A 19,192-nucleotide genomic window follows, 5' to 3' on the forward strand; every position below is an offset into this window, starting at 1 on the left:
GTGCGGTGAGCTGCCTTCATTGTTTTCATACTTCTTTGGTACACGTCGATTCCGAGGAAGGGAAGGATCATCATTTTGTGAAGGTTTTCTTTTAAACACGATTCCCAAAAGTATTCAAAACTATCACGCCTCCCATTTTATACACAAATCAAACTTTCATATATATTTTTCCAGATCAGCAACACTTAGGTGAGCGCGCCGCAGCGCTGCCCACCGGCAACAGACTTGACCCGTAAGTTCGCGCACTGGGACAAATTTTTACAGTATTCGCAACACTTTAGAAAGCATAATGTAACTTATAATTTTCTTGATTTATTGGGGGGGGGGGCTCTGCCCCCTCAAAAATATTTTTGAGGGGGCTCGGGCCCCCTCAAGCCCCATGGAGTCGGCGCCACTGGCTTCAAATGAGAGTTAGTTGCCTGTTGTATTTTAATGTGATATAAAAAAAAGCGCCGTCGTGTGAACTGGTGTCGTTGATTAAATAAAAATAAAACAAAGAATATACAGGGTGGCCCGGCGGGTAATGTTTGAAACAAATGAAAAAATAAAAACAAACAAGAGACATGAGAAGAATTTAATGGCTTATATTGAAAGGACATATTGGGCTATTAATGATATAGAGGTTCGAAGTTACCGCCATCTTTAACAAGGACAGCAGCTAGGCGGTTCTGCAGATCGGGTCTTATCGGCAGCGAAAAACCGTCTGTTACCACAGTAGCGGTAACTGTAGCCATAGCTTTTTTATCGTCTTCCACCGATTCAGTACGTTTGAACTTGGCATACAGTCTACAGGGAAGAGTATTGAAACACATTTTCCGGAAAAACATGGAAGCAAAAAGGAAAACATTTGTACCGTCAAACGCACAAAATGATTCACCTTTCCATAGTCCTTTTGTTTGGCCAATTCATATTGTGGAACTTCTTCTGCCATGCTCGTTGAACTCTGTCTTCACATTTTCATCACATTTGGCCATCACAATAAATACGCGAACTTCCGTCGAATATTTTTGTTCATTTTTACTAACGAGAATCACACGCTAAAGCGCACCTCACACTGAAGGAACATCATATTTACAATTGCTCATTCAACGGAGCATGCGCACCAAGTTTGCCTTCACTCACTTACACCTAGCGCCATCTATTGGACTTTGTTTCAAACATTACCCGCTGGGCCACCCGGTATATATATATATATATATATATATATATATATATATATATATATATATACCGGGTATATATATATATATATATATATATATATATATATATATATATATACCGGGTATATATATATATATATATATATATATATATATATATATATTTGTGTGTGTGTGTGTGTGTGTGTGTGTGTGTGTGTGTGTGTATGTATGTTCCCTATACAAATCCACAATTTATGTCAGATCTCAACCAAATTTCGCAGGGAGGTTCTTTGGCACACGAGAAGATACGCAGGAGGGTTTTCGAACGCCTAAATATAACCGAACTGTTCGAATTTTAATATTAAATCTCGAAAACATGAGAACCTAACATCAAATGGCTCTTTCTACCCGAAGTGATTATTTGATTTTCTTGATTCAGGTCCTATTCAAAAGACCGCGAAAAATACTCCTAATGTTGATTTACATCCTTCGAATTAAAAAAACAAGGCTATAAAATCACCGGGGAAAAAGTTATAAGTATTTTTAATCATGATGGAACAGCAAAATAAAATCGGAAATTTATTGTTTGCGAACGAGCTTAATTTAAATCAGTTAGTGTGAATAAACACATTGAGAAGAAAAATTTGTTGCCATTTTTTTCTCGACTGTGAATAAACAAAATGCTTGCTTTTGCACGAAGGTTAAATTTTCTCCTTTTTTTAAAAAATTTTTTGTATTCCCAAAGGAAGATAATCAAGGATTTTAGTTGTATTAATGGAAAGTTTCTTTTAACTTATTCGGAAGTTTTTCACTTGCCCTTTACGAAATTTAAGAATCATTATTTTGACGAGAAATCTTACATTTTTTCCCTGTATCTTTTCTACTATTGTTGGACACGCGGCAATTGACAAAACTTTTATTTTAGAGGTACACCGTGCAAAGCCGGACGACGCAGATAGTATTAAAATAATTTACAGGTTATTGGCTCCTGTTAACTTTCTATTGATAATTGATTCCGATAAACTCTTGGAAGAGAAAAGAAAATCATCAAATTTAAGCTCATGTTGAGCTCAAAATTAGGCTCAATGATGTTTTTATGAGGGAGTTTTACATTATTTCAATGCAATCATCTGGACAGTAAATAACAGCCTTCGTTTAAATATTTTTTTCCATGACTCCAAACTCAGTGTCTTTTGGCAGATAGAAATATCCAGATACCATGAATATCAAATCAATTGAACTTGGTCCAAGTTTAAAATGAAACCGTTTACAATTTGTCCAGAGTTAAACTGATCTCATGCAGTTTTTTGACAGTCAGATGAACTGAAAACTTCGTTCATTATCACACTGAACGAATATCAGTGTAAAGAGCTAAGTGAACTCAGAACACGATTTCAGAAAAAAATGGACTTGGTTCAATTTCTTTCGCGTGTCACTCTTGTTCCTTTCTGAGTTCTTACAAAAAATACTCCTTTTTAATAGAAATTATCTGCTAAGAAAGTAATGGTTTAAAACGTATTTCTTATCTTAAAATGATAAAGTTTTACTTTCATTATAAGATAGGTTATGGGTCATTCCATGTCAAGTAATCCAAAGTTTTTTCCCTCACCTTTTTGTATTTCTTTGAATTTTGGCTCATCAATTGTACCCCTTGAGGTTATAAAAAGTCCAAATTTTTAGATTTTTATCTCTATCATTTTTTTATTTATGACACTTTGATTTTTCGAAAAACCCTCTTTTTTTAATGGACGCTTGAACATAAAATGAACGATAACTCAGCACCAAATATAGATAGAAAGATTTGGTAAAAAGCATTTTAAAGTACATTAGTTGCTGTTTAATGGGATATGCAACATGACTAATTTCAGAAAAATTTTAATTTTAAAAAAATAAAATTTAAATTTTAAATTTGAATTTCTCAGAAAATGTATAATGAATTTTTTTAAAAAAATTCTGAAAAATTTGTGCGTATTTTAACTTTTTTTGTGCAAAGTTTCAAGTTGGGATCTCAATGGGATGATATTTTTATGAATTTTTAAATAAAATTTGACTTATGAAATAATGATATTTTTCAGATTTTAATTAGTTAAATATGGAGTTCTCTTACTGGGGATGGTCTAGTAAGTAGTAATTGATCATGACTATGCTTGGAATGAGCTGATATGAATTTTTAGATCATTACCCCCCCCCCCCCCCCGCCACACGACCACTGTTTATACATTTTTTTTTTCAAAACTGTATTCCAAAAAAAAAAGCTGGCACGTATGAGTTATAATAATAATAAACTGGGACGCACGCTTCTAAACATCAGTAGTGACTAAGGCTTGTAAATGGGGGGGGGAGGGTCATAAAAACTAAAAGTCAGAAAAACTTTAACAAACAAATAGAACCACTCATTTGCAACTTTTTTTTTTCTTTTGGAAAATGGGACGGTAGAGGGGGAGGGGGGCAATATGGAATGAAGCTTAACAACATGGAAGGTTATGCTCAAACTAACAAAATTTGTTTGATTTTTTACTGCTTTTAATATATGTATAAATAGATCTCGTTGCATTACTCATCTTTACAACTGAAATTATTCCAAATTTTGTAGAAAGACAGTTGGTTTTATGCGGATAGATATGATCTGATACTTAGATTTATTTTTAATTTAGTGTGAAAAGAATGGAACAACACGGGGGAAACACTCCTATTTTGCTATGATCTTGGGGCAAACTAGTTCTTTCCTCATCCAAAATTGAAAGTTGGTGTAGGGGTAGGGCATGAAATGAATCATAACTTACCTTCTCAAGATGGTGAATAATCAAGTACACTTTGTGAATTTCGGAATGAAAAGAAACACTTGGTCTGGAAAAAAAAAAGGCATCAGGTGAGACGTGATACTAGTATAGTGTTAATCGTATGTGTGAGTGGGTGAGGGAAAGGGATATTGCATTTCGTCTTGCTTTAAAGAAGAACATTTACCAGTTTTTATTATCTTTTCCATTCATTTTGTTTTTTTTTTTAATTAATTTATTTATTTTTTACATTTTAAAAATAGTTTTGAAAAGAAAAAAAAAGTGGTTCTGCGGGGGGGGGGGCTTTTCCTTGCTTTAAAGAAGAACATTTACCAACTTTTAATAAGTTTACTATCCATGAAAGAAAGAGGGTTTTCCGAAAAATCAAAGTGTCATAAATAAAAAAATAATAGAGATAAAAATCTAAAAATGTGGACTTTTGATTACCTCAAAGGGTAGAATCAATGAGCCAAATTTCAAAGAAATACAAAAGGGTGAGGGAAAAAATTTCTCAAATTTTGGATCACTTGACACGGATTGACCCTTATTGCTTTCTTCTTTTGATCAAATTTTGTTTTTCTTTTTAGTTACAGATCACCATCCTGGCGTAGGGTATCCTCACTGTGAAGAGGATCATATCAACCACAACGCTGACAGGTACTTTTCATTCTCCTTTTTGTCGGTAAAAACTTATTTTTCATTTACAAACTCGACAATCTCTTGTTTAGCAGGATATAAGGCATTTTTCCCTGTGTTGGTAATCACCACTTAATCTCATTTTTCTTTCTTTTTATTTTTTATTTTTTAAAACATCCTAAAAAAAGTATGAGGAGTCCAACAAAAAAGAAAAGTACGAAAGGTGATCCAAAAAAAGGTTTCCAAGGCAAATGAAAATGTATTTAATAACAATGGAAACAAGATACAAATGGGAATCAAGAGACACATCTGGCCTTCGTTTTTCCACATAATCGCCAAACCTGTTTAGACATTTGTCAGAACGTTCAACCAACTTGTTTATCCCGGCTTGGTAGTGATCAGGTCCTTGAGGCATTTCTCGGTGCATCGTCGGTGGTGAACCACGTTCCGGATAAGTTTCGGGAAAAGGACTTAGTCACTGGAAACCAAGTCGTAGCTGTATGGGGGTTGATTCCAGAGCTCCCACTTGAACGATCCATATTGTGGTTTTCCACTTGCTTCCTGCCCGCTTGGTAAGAACGACACCAATACGCTACCTGTTGTCTACTCATTGCTTTGTCCCCGTATACCTCAACGATTTGTCTGTGAATTTCGGATGCGGCCACGTTCTTGGCCCATAAGAATCGAATTACGGCTCGCCCTCTTTGCGAGACCATTTTCTGGACGTCTTGCCATTACTGTCGCTCTTACGTCTCTGCGTACTGACGCTACACTTACTCGTCGAATCGCTGTAGGGCAACTAGCGCAAACTGTCAACCCCCATGGGTGGAAATATTCGCTCCGCATTGCTTACGTTTCAAATGCTTCTGCTTGTAAAATTCTTTTTATATCAACCTACGTATTTCAAATTCAGTAAGAGTCCCAAACTCACATCCCAATACAACAATAACCATCATTTTTGTATTTTTTCATGCATGAAATCAAAGCAAAGGTAACGAGAGTGAGCATTAGGGTTACTTTCAGTGTACCTACCCTAATGCCACCATGAAAACATTTTAACTGAGAAAACACTTAGCGTAGGAAAAGGTTTAAATTTTGCTCAAATTGTTTTTAACAATGGTTTTTTCTCGCAGATTTTGTGCACCACACAATTTAATTTCCGTGATTGTGATAGACTTAAAATATTACGTCTCCCCGTTTCTTGACCACAATCACCACTTTCATCCTGTCAATCGTTTTCTCTAGTTCGAAGAATGAAAGACACACTCCGGATTACAGTTATGAGAACGGAACCATACTTGCAAAGATTATATTTGACAAATCTGAACTAACAACACTCGCGCATAAAAAAATATAAATAAAAAATAATAATAAATACGGTGAATTCTTAGGGGCCATTCATCAATTACGTAACAGTCTCGAGGGGAAGGGGATTGGGAAAATCTCTGCATACTTTTACTTTGGGGGTAGCGGTCAAACCCATTCTTACGTGATATTTTACATTAGAAATCGCGCGGTCTAGTGGTTTGGCAGGGATCATATTTCATTTGCGGTTATAAGATCAAAACGTATTAGGATGAGCTCTTTTTTATGAACTAATAGTATAAAATATAATAAAAGAGTCCTACTACGTATGGCATGTTTTATTTTTTAAATGGTATTGTATCACATACAAAAAAAAAATGTCGAAACACATTTAACATAGATTCCATCTTTTTAGTAAATATTTCTTTACACAAAAAGGTTTAATTTTATAATAGTGAATTTATTAAGGATTCTAGTGGTGTAAGATTTGTTATTTTATTATTTTGTAAAACGAAATGCAATTGTACGTAAGAATAGGGTGGTTGACTTTAACTTTATTTCTGCGTAAAAAGACGTTTGAATCTTGTTCCTATCTTAATAAGAACGAAAGATATAATTATTTTTGGTGCTTGCATGTAACTAATATTATATTTAACTTTAAAACTTTAAACGCGTTTCTCTCCATGATGCAATTTTTCCCGATCTTTTGCATTCAAACCCTAATAAGTCAAGAACTGATAAAGATAACATAATGAAGTTTGGAGCATATCTTTTTCAAACAGTTTACTTTATTTTTATTCAACAAATTTAAAAATAACATTTACTTCGAAAAATATGATTTTTTTTTAAAGTATCTTTGAATTTTTCGAAATTTTTCTTTGAATATTTTCTATTTTTTATTGAATTAACATTTTTCAAATCGCCGAATAAAAATTAAAGCTTTTACATTTGGAAGTATTTTTTTTAAAAAAAAGGAAAATTGACGAAGAATATTTTGAGTTTTCGCGATTTAAAAAGAAACCCTATTTTTTTTTTCAAACAAACAAATTAAATCTGACATTTTTTTTATATTTATGTTATGTATTTTCTTATTAAATAGATGGTGAATCAGTGTGCATATAATTTCAAAACTTTAAACTGTTCAATTTTTTTTTCTTTTAACATGTGTTTCGGACTCCCTTAAAATAACTGAGCTCTTTAAAAATTAACAAATTGGAAATTTTGAAAAATACCGTACATAAAGAAAGAACATTGGCTTTTTTTAAATAATAAAACTTGCATTGTGAAGCAATGTTTTTTTATTTTTTGGCAGTAAATTTGAGTCTTTAAAAAAATGGAAAATTTTCACTTTTTTTTTCTGGGGGCAAAGTGAAAAAGGAAAATTTTTCTGCTGAAATATTTTCTATTCAATTATAAAAAATATTTTTGAACAAATAAATGAGTTAATAAAAGATTGAATGAATAAATGAAATAATTCTGGAATAGCAAGAAAATATTTAAATTAACTAATATGTGAAGAAAAATAAATGGTAATGAATAATTAAATGAATGAATGAACGCAAAAAAAACTAAATGAATGATTGCAAATGAATTAACTAATAAATGTATTAAAAATAAATAATTGCAAATGAATTAATTAATGAAAACGTAAGTGTTTTAGTAAATGATTGAGTGAGTAAACAATATGAAATATTTCACTTAGCCCCATCCACTTTGCCCGCTATACTTGACTAATTTTACTAATTATTTAAAATACAAATAAACTGAACATCAGCTAAATGAATACTGAAGTATTGAAAACAAGAATTTTGTAGTTTTATAATAACAAAAATGATTTTTGACTTACAACAAAATATTTCAATAAGGGTATCAATTTTTGAAAACACTCTGTATTATCATAAGCTTTAACCCTCGTATTTTTTTTTCTTTTTTTTTTTTTTTTTGACTGAACGGAATAGACTACATGTGCTTCTATATAGTTAAAACAATACCAGATAAGTGGCGCTGAAAGCACAAAAAAAAATTCATCATTTCACTCTGCCCGGCTATTTCACTTTGCCCCACATTCCCCTATCTAATATTTCTCGGTATTAATGAGACAAGTCTTTACACAAAGCTCCACACGCATCTTGGTCAAATTCCTAATTTTACTATGATGTAATATTAGATTTGACAAAACTGCTTAGATTGGCATGACATGTGATTGACTTATAATATTTTGACTTCAGAGGACTTCTGATACGTGTGAAGAAATGAAACACCCTAATTTGTTAACATCAAAAGCTGTCTTATTTTCTGTTGAATATTTTTGATTATTAAAATAGTTCAGTAGTTTCTCTGACAGGGTGGATCACATGATGCATAAAAAAAGCAATCATACTGATTTTGCAAAACCGGTATAAAAAAAGGTTTTTAGAAATTCAATCTATAAGCATAAACAATTACAGTTTGAACTGATGCTTTATACATAGCTTGAAGGCAAAGTATTAACTTGAAGTTCTTATGAAGAAAATTTTAAATTTTGTTTTAGAACTATGCATTTTTTTAACATCTCTTTATTAGTTGAAGATTAACATAAACTGCTATTTGGAGTAGTTCTCATTTTTCGTCACATTACTAAACTTCATGATATTATTTTCCATTTTTACAGGTACCACGTGACGTACCCGTCGTCGACGCTACCAAATCGCAGTATGCTACGTCGTCCTCTCTCAACAAACCAATTTGCCCACTCCCACTTCCAGCTTCGGAAGTCCAACACGAGGCAGTGCAGTTGGAAATGCACGGCCTTAACTTTTATATTTGTTACAATAGCTCTCACAGCCGCTCTTGCCTTCTTCCTCAGTAAGTTCTTATTCTCTTTTTATCAACCCTCTCTGACCAGGGGAGCCCTGAACTTAAATTCTTGGGACGGCAGAAATTATCAATTTGCCAAATGGAACTCCAAATTTCGCCGAATGATGATTATTTTTTCGAATGGAGCTCCAAATTTTGCCGAATTATGGTAATTTTTCCGAAAAAGCTTCAAAAATTGCCAAGTGATGATAATTTTGCCGAATTATGATCATTTTGTTTCGAATGGAACTCCAAACTTCACCAAATGATGGTAATTTTTCCGAATAAAAAAACCATTCGAAGGTCACAGTGACCTCCATCGGGGTGCCTCTGTCTCTGACTTTCTAGTGATTCCATTAAGAGAGTCGTTGAAATTTGAGTATTGCTGAAAAAATGTTACTGAACTCGGTGGCGAAACGTCCATGTGGGTCAAGGCTTAGGAGGCTCCAACTTAGCAGAAAATTAACAGAAACCGATGGCAGAAACATAAAATCTTACCTACACCCGGGTCTTTTCTAATTTCGTTCGGCGTAAACGCGGCATAATCAACAGCTGAAATATACTAAACTTATCGTGTTTCTGATAGATTTTTACGCTATCCAATAACCAATAGGAGCTCACCGTCAGATAAAAACATAGTTAGCGATGGCGTTCGCCATTTTTATGTTGCGTGAACGATAGTGCATTCGGCAAATGTTCATTAGAGAAGATAGACTACTGATTGATTAACCCACACATAGACGCCCTTACTGTGCTCATTTTTGTTCTTGCGACCGAGGGCTCTGAGTTGCAAGGCAGATGGTCCAGTTAGGTGTTTATCCAAACGCAGAATCCCAGTGTTTAGTTCCAAAGCACACTTGTTACCCTTTTTTTTCGACCCACTGAAGGGATGAAAGGAGAATTAAGGAAGGGATACGACTTCAAGTTTTTAGTCACTTATTATTATTGACTTCAAGTGGTGTACTTCAGTAAATAATTATGTATTTTTAGCACATTTGACTATAAAAAAATAAGAAAATCCCAATGCTGAACTCTTCTCGCAATGTTGTAATATCAGAATTTAACTTTGTTTTACAAAAAAAAGTTGACAAGGCTTGAACACAGCTAATTGTACTATCCAATTATTTTGAAGTTACTTTAGGAAGCTAATCTTGAATGTTATTTTGAAGTTGTTGACATTTCTTGTAAAACTGTGTAAATATTAAGTGTATTAAAAGCTATGTATTAATTCGAAAATCTCTATTCTATTTTTGACTGTATCAAAAATAATATGCGGATCCAACATTAAAGCATTATTTTAAGTTGTTTATTTATTTCTTAACTTCAAAGGCTAACTTTAATTATTTTTCTTTTCCAGTTTTACTTTCGCCGACGTGGCAACAAGATGCGAATCATGCCTGCCCTTTAGTAGAAGATGTTGATCTTGTTGTAGAATCTACAAAAAGCAAAGGTGAGAAGTTAAAGTTATTTTTTAAATTATTTTTCGGTTGGTATCGTGGTGGTAAAGCGCTGACCTTCTGCGCCATGGTCTCGGGCTCTGGTGGTCAGTCGGTGGAGATGTCAACGTTCTTGTTGTATGATTATTGAGCATGTAAATAATCTCTTGGTTATTAATTTGGCTTTGGTTGCTCTCGGACACGAGGCGTCAAAATTATCTGTGCTATTGATGTCCACGCCTTAATAGTGGCACAAGAGAGGCTAAATGCAATATCGAAAGATTGAACTAAGGCAAACTTTCTAAACTGCAAAAGTACAAGTAGTGCGTAACGTGTATTCGTGCAAATGCTCTCTTCTAAACCGAGATAGGGTCAAGTGCCAACTCCTATAGTTTGGACTTGATCTTCGCATTACGAGGGAAGCTCTTTAAAGGAAGGCCACTTTTATTAGTGGCACGTGACAGATGCTCGTGTTTCATTTCCCACAATAATTTATCTTCAGTGATTGCTAGTTGTTGAAGTAATTGTGTTTATTTTAGGTACAAAAAATACTTCTCGCCAAAAAAAGATAAAAATATTGATCTGAGAGCATTGAAATTCGGCAGTGTAACGGACTAACATGTGACAAAGAAACAACTGCTGATTTATAGTTGGTGGCAATCCTATATTGTTTGTGCTGCTCTACGCTGTTAACGCTGATCGATGGCAGACACTTAAAAAAGGGACGCCTAAGGGAGAAATTACTGTAGTTTATCCAATAAACTGAACCAGTAACACATTTTTTTTAAACCCAAGACATTTAAAAAATTTCTTCAAGTAGGTGACTGTAACTTTGTTCCATTACAGTGAACGAGAAATCTGAATCGTCCAAACCTAGCAGTAGTAGCGTGACGTCATTGTCCCCGTCAGTTTTGTCCTTCACTGAAGTTGGACTGGGACGGCGATCCGAATTCCAAGTGGGACCCTACAGCCATTGGATTGTCCAGATGAAGCAAAAGGGGCCGTCTCTCGTCCGTTTCAACTATACGTTACCTGTAGGAGCCAGATTAGGAGTCTTTGGTCGAAGAAATCAGTTACCAACTCATACGAGGTACAATTTCCTGGAAATATTGACGACGGACAGTGCGAAAACACTCAGAAACGAAAAGGTAAGCCAATCAATGCATTTTACAATCAGATTCCTAAATGCTGTAGTCTCGAAGTGTAGATGTTTTCTTATGATTTCCTAGTAAATTTGTAACTACTGTTCACTTTTGCTCTACTAAAACTGCAAATACTCCAAAATTTAATAAAGTATGCTTTAAAATGTAACCATAGCAGCAAATAGTGCTGATAATCAGTCTGTATAAGGGCTTTGACGAATCTTCCACAGGTGGGTATCTCCCGTTTAGATGATATTCAAAATGTGGGTTTGATAAATTTTGAGGGGCATCTCACGTTTAAACACCCCACCCTGTAGCATATAAGCATCATTTACTTTGCTAGAGACCATACAAAAATTTGGAGACTGCTGATGAGCTACCACGTAAAAATGTTTTCCATCTCTTTTATAGCTTTTTTTGCACGCTCCAAGTACAGTTTCATTTCAAAACAAGATTTTCTGAACATTATTTCAAAAGGGGAAGAATTAAAAACCTGAAAATCGTGACTTCAGAACTTCTGAAGGACAAAATTCGTTCACATGCAATGGATGCTGAAAACAATATGGCCGACGTAGTTCTGTGGGCTAGCCAGTCAGGAGTACCAAAACTATTACAAGGTCCCTACCTGATTAAAAATTGTTCATATGTCGCACTTATTAAAGCCCTAGTTAAAATGATCGTATTTTTATTTTAAAAAGAAAAAACAGGTAAATGTAAGGAAATCTACCAAATGCACATGCATTTTGCGTGTGCCAAGTTCACTTTTTCATGCTTTAAGAACCAGTATTTATAAAGTTTTGTGGGTGCATGTGTGATATTTAATTTGATAAAAGTTGGAAGAGTATATGAATAATGAGAATTACATTCGACTTAAATTTAGCACTAAGAATTGATCCTATGAACACCTCATGATTCGAATTTCAAAAAGATTGCGTCCGAGTTACAAAATTAACAGTTTAATTACGATTATTTAAAGTACTATTTTATCACTCATTATTGTAAAAAAACGCATTTTAACAAACTTAATAAGAAAATTTATATGTAAATCGAAAGTATGTTTTTACAACAATTTAATTTTTTTTGTATCACAAATATTTAAAAAAAAATGAAAGGAAATATTAATCCAAAATGTACAGTTGTTTTAAAGTATTTGGTTAAACTAAATAAATACAGTCAGTTCTCAGTATCCCGAAGATTCAAGAGACCGGCAAAAACCTTCGAGCTGTGGGAAGTTCCATCAGCCTTCTAAAGTGTTTGGGACCCAATGAAAATCTTGAGGCATAGAATATTCGAGTTAAAAGGTTTGCGAGAGTTTTAGATAAGTATTGGTCACTATGGCATGCACCGTAAAGTTTCATCAAAGTACTGTCCTATAAATTCAAAATATGCAAAAATTGAGAATAAAAGATATGCAGTAAGCGGCTTTAGAATTATTTTAAAACAAAATTTCATTTTTCCTGACTGAAAAAAAAAAAAAAAAACTTTTGTTAACATATTTATCAAATAAACAGGATTAAATCGACAGTATTTTTCAAGTTGATTGAAAATATTTGTGTTTGAAGCGTTTAAAAAAAAAAGTTCTAGTAAAAATATTTTCGAAAATGGCTGTGATGCCATTGAGCATAATATAACTATTTTTAGCCAGCACATAAATATTTATTTACTCTCAAATCATCGCTTCTAAAATACAATTTGACAATTTTGCAAGACAGAATGGCAATACTTTTGCTTAATTGTATTTGACACATAAAAGAATAGGAAAATAACCAAGTGAAATAAAATTTTTCACATTTTTGCTTCTCTGAAACCATTTCCATGTTTCATGCAAATGAAAAATTTATTTCCTTACAACACAACTTCATTTTTTGAGCAAATACGAAACCACCTAATATTCAATTTAAAATTTAATATTTAAAAAGGTCAACACTCAATTGATCTCCCTATTTCGAAATGTGAATCTCATAACGCATTTCGACGGAAATATTCATAACGTAAACTTACTTTTTAAAAGAGCAACTTCTTTGTCTTCAAACGCAATAAGACTTTGCCTTCTCTCAGATGTTTATGTTTCAAATTATATCCCAAACTAGCCAAAGAAGGAAAAATTTCAGTTTCATACTTTTGCGAGATTGTTTAACTGTAACTGTATTGCATTACGCGCGGATTAGAATAAAGGAGAATATCTCCAAATGAAAAATGCATATTTAATAAACAGTTCTGAAATATGTTGCTCGTACCATTCCAAAGAAAACTCCGACTTTTACAGTCGTTAAACAAATATGTTCGCTCGGAGAAGAAGGACTAATAATTCCTCCGACTTTTCAAAGTTTTAATCTTTAATCAACTCATTCCTGCTCTTCTATGGGGAAAGGAATTTTTCAGTTTTTGTTTTTAGAGTTAGTTAAATAATATTAACGAGTTCTAAGTGGCGGGAAAGGAATACGTATTCTTGAAACATTCTAAAAATTTCTCCCAGAGGAAAGAAATAAAGTTCGGTTCTGGGCATGTTTAGCTGTAACTGCAATATTAATTAATTTCGTCTTCCATGTATGATTTATGAAAGTTATAAGAACGCTTTCACTTTGCAATTACATTACTTATAATTTATGAGCAAGAGGAATTTACTTTTTTTAGATTCTTTTTTATAGACGAAATAATATTGTACTATATTTTAGAGATGCGGTAATGTTGGAATGGTAAAAGAAAGGAAACATTGAAATCCTACACACAATTAAAATATGCGAAATTTGTCATTGTTAAACTTTTTTAAGCTCAGTTTAGGCCGAAAACTTTAACTAAATCTTTAAAGTTTGTTATTGATCATCAACTAATTAAATACTTTGTAAGTTATTTGCCTGAAACATCCGTTACCTTTCTGATGATATTTAATAATTTTTGTTTCCGTTGATGTTTTATTGTTATGACAAAAATATTAAAAATACAATTTATTTCCTCTTTGAAAATAATGCGATCAAGTAAAGGGCTTGCAAAACGAGTTTATTCAATTTTTTCGAAGTTCATTCTAAAAAAAATGTCTTCGCAATTGGCAGACAGCGAATACGTAATCCTTTGCGGCATGACTAATGAAGTTCGAGCTATTTATATTATCATCTGCTGTTCTCGCATACAATTTCATTATTATTTTTATATTTAATTATTATTTTTTCAGGCAATTAATATATTCTTATTGATTTTTCCTTCATATAATTTTTGCCTACACCCTTTTTTTTATCATTTCTGTCGAATTGGATATTTGTATGTTATTTCTTTAATCTTCAGTTTTAAACTTTCGGTTAGGGTAAATATGATAGATGTCTTTTTATATCCTTATATATATTTTTTTTCTTCGTTTCTTTATGATTAAATGTTCCTTACGTACCTGTGTCATTATCTAACTTTCAACGCTTAGATAATTTCCTGGAGATTTTCCTTCCCTTAATCACTATTCCCAAATTGTGAAGGTAATGCTGTTTTCTATTAAAATCAAGGGAGACTGCTCATTTTGAGGCCTCATTTTAGCAGGAGCCCCTCATTTTTGAATTAGTTCCTATTTGCTATTGAGATAAGGGATCTCCCAAGAAGAGTTTTACACAGTAACATACGGTTGGTTTTTGGGTTAGATAGGCTATCTGAAAGTGAGTGCTCAAATATGCGCTGATAATTTTTACCTAATGTACAGCTTTAGGTCATTTTTGAATAAATATTTTTCCTGCATTTTCAGGCGTAATTTAGCCGTGAAATATTTGAGTTTTGAATTTGCATTCAGTTAAACTTTATTTCGGTATTGCACCCCGGCAAGAAAAATGACACAACTCAAGGAAGCAGCATTGAAGAAATCCAAGGTTTTACGAAATAGAAATTTTAAGTGGTTTAGTCTTCAAAATACTACATTATGCCTAAAAGAATTATTATGAAGTGATTTTTACTGGATAGTTTTTGTTGTCTAAATTAATAATACGTTCCTAAAAGTTCGGAACTGTTTCTTCTGGTTTATGAAATTTTTAATGGTGAGTCACTATTGATTATATCGTTCTTAAGTCACCACGCACCAGTTATATGTAAGTTAACTGTGTGCGAGTTTGGTGGCAAGAAAGAGCATTAAATTTAGATTTTAAATCAATAACTAGCACATTCTCCCCAAATTTTGGGCATGTCACTTTACCTGCTGGGTTGCGATTAATTCATTTTTTATCAGCAAACTCACCCGAAACTAATGAGCAAGACACATATGGATAAATGAGATCTTGTCTCATAGCGACAAAGGTAAAAAACCATAAAATAAAAAGGACAAAACACACCTTAAAAACGTATCTTTTTCAAAAATATCACCAAGAAAACACTACTCAAAATATTTTTCAGCTTTTTTTTTTCTTTCTTCACTGTTTTTTAAACAACATAAATTACTTTTTATGAAGCCTTAAAACACAAGTGGTTTGGTGTTTCTAAAAATTTTCCTTTCAAACAGATTCTAACTTTTGCTAAAAACCGTTTCGTAAAGATACATTTCGCAAATGATTCCAGCACATATACTCCCGGCTCTTTTCATATGAAATATAAAGCTTTGTAGGATCCTCTTGAAAAACATGCGCCACCCCCAACACACCCACGCACTCCCTACTTTCCAAAACAAAAGCCCCGCCATATAATCTTATACTCGTAAATACCCCATAACGTTTGCCTCTGTCAGGGACAATAAAACTTCTTTTTCTTCTCCAGGACTGGCCACTAGAAAAGACCTTTTTTTTTCCTTCAAGGAGAAAAGCTTTTATATTTTTCTCCTTCTTTTTTTGTCTTTATGATAAAAGCAAAAATAAAATAAAGGAGCAGCTGGTTTGATTGGAAAAACGGTTTTAACAGTATGTCGAGCCAGAATTGGGTTTCATTTCAGCCGGTGTTTTATTGTAACTCTTCTGTATCGAATTGAGAAGAATACCGCCCCTATTGTGTTAGTCGGGTGCTTTTTATTGACATTCGAAAGCTATAGAATGATAGCTTGTTTGAGTGTGTACTCATTGTCTTCTAACGATTTTCGAAAAGCCCATATCAGAGAAATATTAAGAAGAGTATTTCGATTTCTTTTCAACCTTTCATCGACGTAGTTAATAATTTATTTACAAAAGCTTTTCAAAAAATATTCAGTAACAATAATCAAAATTCGTATGCGGAATGAATAAATCGTTTCTACTTACGAACAAAGAAAATAATTTGTTATTGTTTTACGAAATGTTTTTTTTCTATATTTTTATCTGTGTAATAATTCGGATGACACTTTAAGTTGTTGTCGTCGTGTGCCAGCGAGGCTGGTAATTTGGGGTGCGCTGCTTCACTTTTCCAACTGTACCGTAATTTGGTGTGAAGTCCGACTTCTACAGTACACACATGCCACATGCCATAAGGACCCGTTTATAGGGTGGGCAACCATTCACATCACAACACATTCACGCAAAGAAAAGAGAAGGACTGGCGAAAGAAATTACGTCCGTGCTCGAGCCGGGATTCGAATCCGGACCTTCCTGTCGCAGTCAGACTTCTCTGACCTCTAGACAAGGCAGGCGGTGACACTTTAAGTAAAATAAGTTTTTGGAACGAAGAGCAGATCTACCAGTTAAAGAGCGCGCGCAGCAAATGAACAGCTCGTATATGATATGTAACATATATATAATAGTTACATATCATCATCAATGTCCAGTAGTAATTTTCTTCCGAACATTTCCTCAAGGAAAATCCCTATAAAATGTTGTGTTTGACCATTTTGCTGGAAGTGATTTTTTATTGGGTTCGTGCACTTTTTTTTCATTTTAATCCTCCAAAAATCTTAAAGCTTACCTAAAGCTTAAAGGAAAAAAATATTTTTCAAAAAAATCATGCAGAAATTGCTTTTAATGCCATTTGCTAAACGTTACAGTTTCAAATGATGTTATGACTTTTGAAAAACTGAAATTGCTCTTAAGCATTCATTCACTTGTCGGTCTACTTTATTTCATACTGAAATGCATAACATATGCTTCAAAATAAAGAACGTTTTTTACGAAGTATAAAAAAACGCTACTTTTAGGTATTTGAAAATTTTGGAGATTATTTATTTGAAAATACTTTTATTAAACTTAAATAATGTACCGGTAAGGGGCCTCTTTCCAGGTCGTGACACGGTCACCTTCTTTTATTATCAGAAGTATAAGTTGAAATCTCTCTTTTTTTTTTTTTTTCATCCCAGACCACTTTTTTCATTCGTGCTCTAATGCTGTGATCCTGATTAGCATCACCTATGTGGAAGATATGATTAGCATTTTATTTTCGCGAAAAAAAAGAGAAATATATTGATAATTTTATCGAATTTCTGCAATTGTACACAACTGAATTTAATGAAATATAGTAGTACATCAGGGAAACTCACTTCGTTGTTTTAGGAGACTCACCAAAAGAAAACGTAGTTTAGAACCAGTTAACATGGCGCTTATGTTACTTTTAGAATCTGAAAAAAAAAAAAATCATGGATGCCCCCCCCCCTCTCTCTCTCTCTCTCTCTCTTCTCCCTCCCAGCTGTTGCATCAAAGTTACTGTCTAAACAAAAAAAAATTAAACGAAAGAAACGACTATTTTTCTGGGGTTACATAAAGTAAATATCGTCGCCTGAGAGCAACACTTAGACATCTAATCCCAAGAATAACACTAAGATATCCTACTGTTGCTCTGAAGCGACGTTACATAGTTACATAGTCTGGGTTACATATTTTGCATTTTTTTTTTTTTTTTTTGCTTTCAAAAAACATATTCAGAACCAAAAAAACGCGTAACAAAAATGTTCTCACAGAAATATTTCTCAACCTTCTTTAAAGAACATGAAAGTGACCTTGGGCAGAAAAAGAACTGATGGCATCTTAATTTCAATTGTATTAAAATGCGAAGAGATGAATAAATAAATAAACTCTGCTTCAAATTTAATCATAATTAATGCATCTTGAGTATTCACTTCTGAAAATTAAAACCATCGGGTTGCCTAAAATCTATTGACAAAAAAATACTTTTAGAAAAATTAAGGAAAAAAGAATTTTCTCTAAATAAACATTTTACAGATGTGTTTCGCTTAATTGACATATATTTTATCCAAAATCATTCTTGTTAGCTAAAGCCCTTGATTACTTTAATTAAAATTGTCTCGTTTTTTCTCAAAACACAAGAAAAACAAAATGTACTCAAAATATAAATTAATGAAAATTGATTATGTAGAAGCGTTTTTAACCCTCGGTTTAATCAAGAAAGTGTCTCTATCCTCATTGGTTATGAATATTTTAAAACGAGCGAAGTACTTTGCGCAAGAAGTTCTCTTTTCAATTAGAAAGAATTTCTAAAGACTTTGTTTAGTTCTAGACACTTAATTGTTTAACATTCATTCGCAATATTTAAATAATAAGTGAGGTTTTTTTTTACCTTTATCAATCGATAAATGCATAATTACCTAAAGCTTAAATTGCCAAAATATTTGCTTAAAATCAGCATGATGTACGAATATTAAAATGATGTCTAATTAAAACTATGTTTAAGAAAATATTTTGCACATAAGCAAAAATTATAATGTTAATACAAATTCTTAAATCGTTATTATTTAAGATGAATTATTTCGAACGATGTTGATGACTAAATGGAGATGTACTTGTTTGTCAGGTGCAAGTTTTGCCTTATTTCAATAGAAAAATATCAAAGAGTAATGAAAACTACCATTTTGTATTAAGTTTTGCAAAATGTATTTGTCATTTATCAGAATTTAAGCCTCTGTAGTTCACGTGTTGAAAATTAATCTGTCCATACTTGTGGAAGCAGGGGCGGCAAATAGGGGGGAGGTGAGAGGAGGACGCGCCCCAATTTTAGACCAAAATGGTAAAAAATTCATAAATTCAATTTATGTAAATCCCAAATCA

At 33.0% G+C, this 19,192-nt stretch overlaps 1 protein-coding gene across 1 annotated transcript in view; it reads left to right on the forward strand.

The window, feature by feature from the left end:
• Window positions 1-379: 379 nt before the first annotated feature.
• The window catches only part of LOC129216635 (teneurin-m-like), a 210,043-nt gene continuing 191,230 nt past the window's right edge, over window positions 380-19,192 (forward strand). Inside the window, exons 1-5 of the mRNA XM_054850851.1 lie at window positions 380-410; window positions 4,510-4,579; window positions 8,514-8,707; window positions 10,056-10,148; window positions 10,981-11,282. Of these exons, the coding sequence (XP_054706826.1) occupies window positions 380-410; window positions 4,510-4,579; window positions 8,514-8,707; window positions 10,056-10,148; window positions 10,981-11,282 (690 nt within the window). The remainder of the gene's footprint in view (window positions 411-4,509; window positions 4,580-8,513; window positions 8,708-10,055; window positions 10,149-10,980; window positions 11,283-19,192) is intronic.

This window comes from Uloborus diversus, chromosome 2 (assembly GCF_026930045.1).
Source record: "Uloborus diversus isolate 005 chromosome 2, Udiv.v.3.1, whole genome shotgun sequence".
Lineage (NCBI taxonomy): Eukaryota > Metazoa > Arthropoda > Arachnida > Araneae > Uloboridae > Uloborus > Uloborus diversus.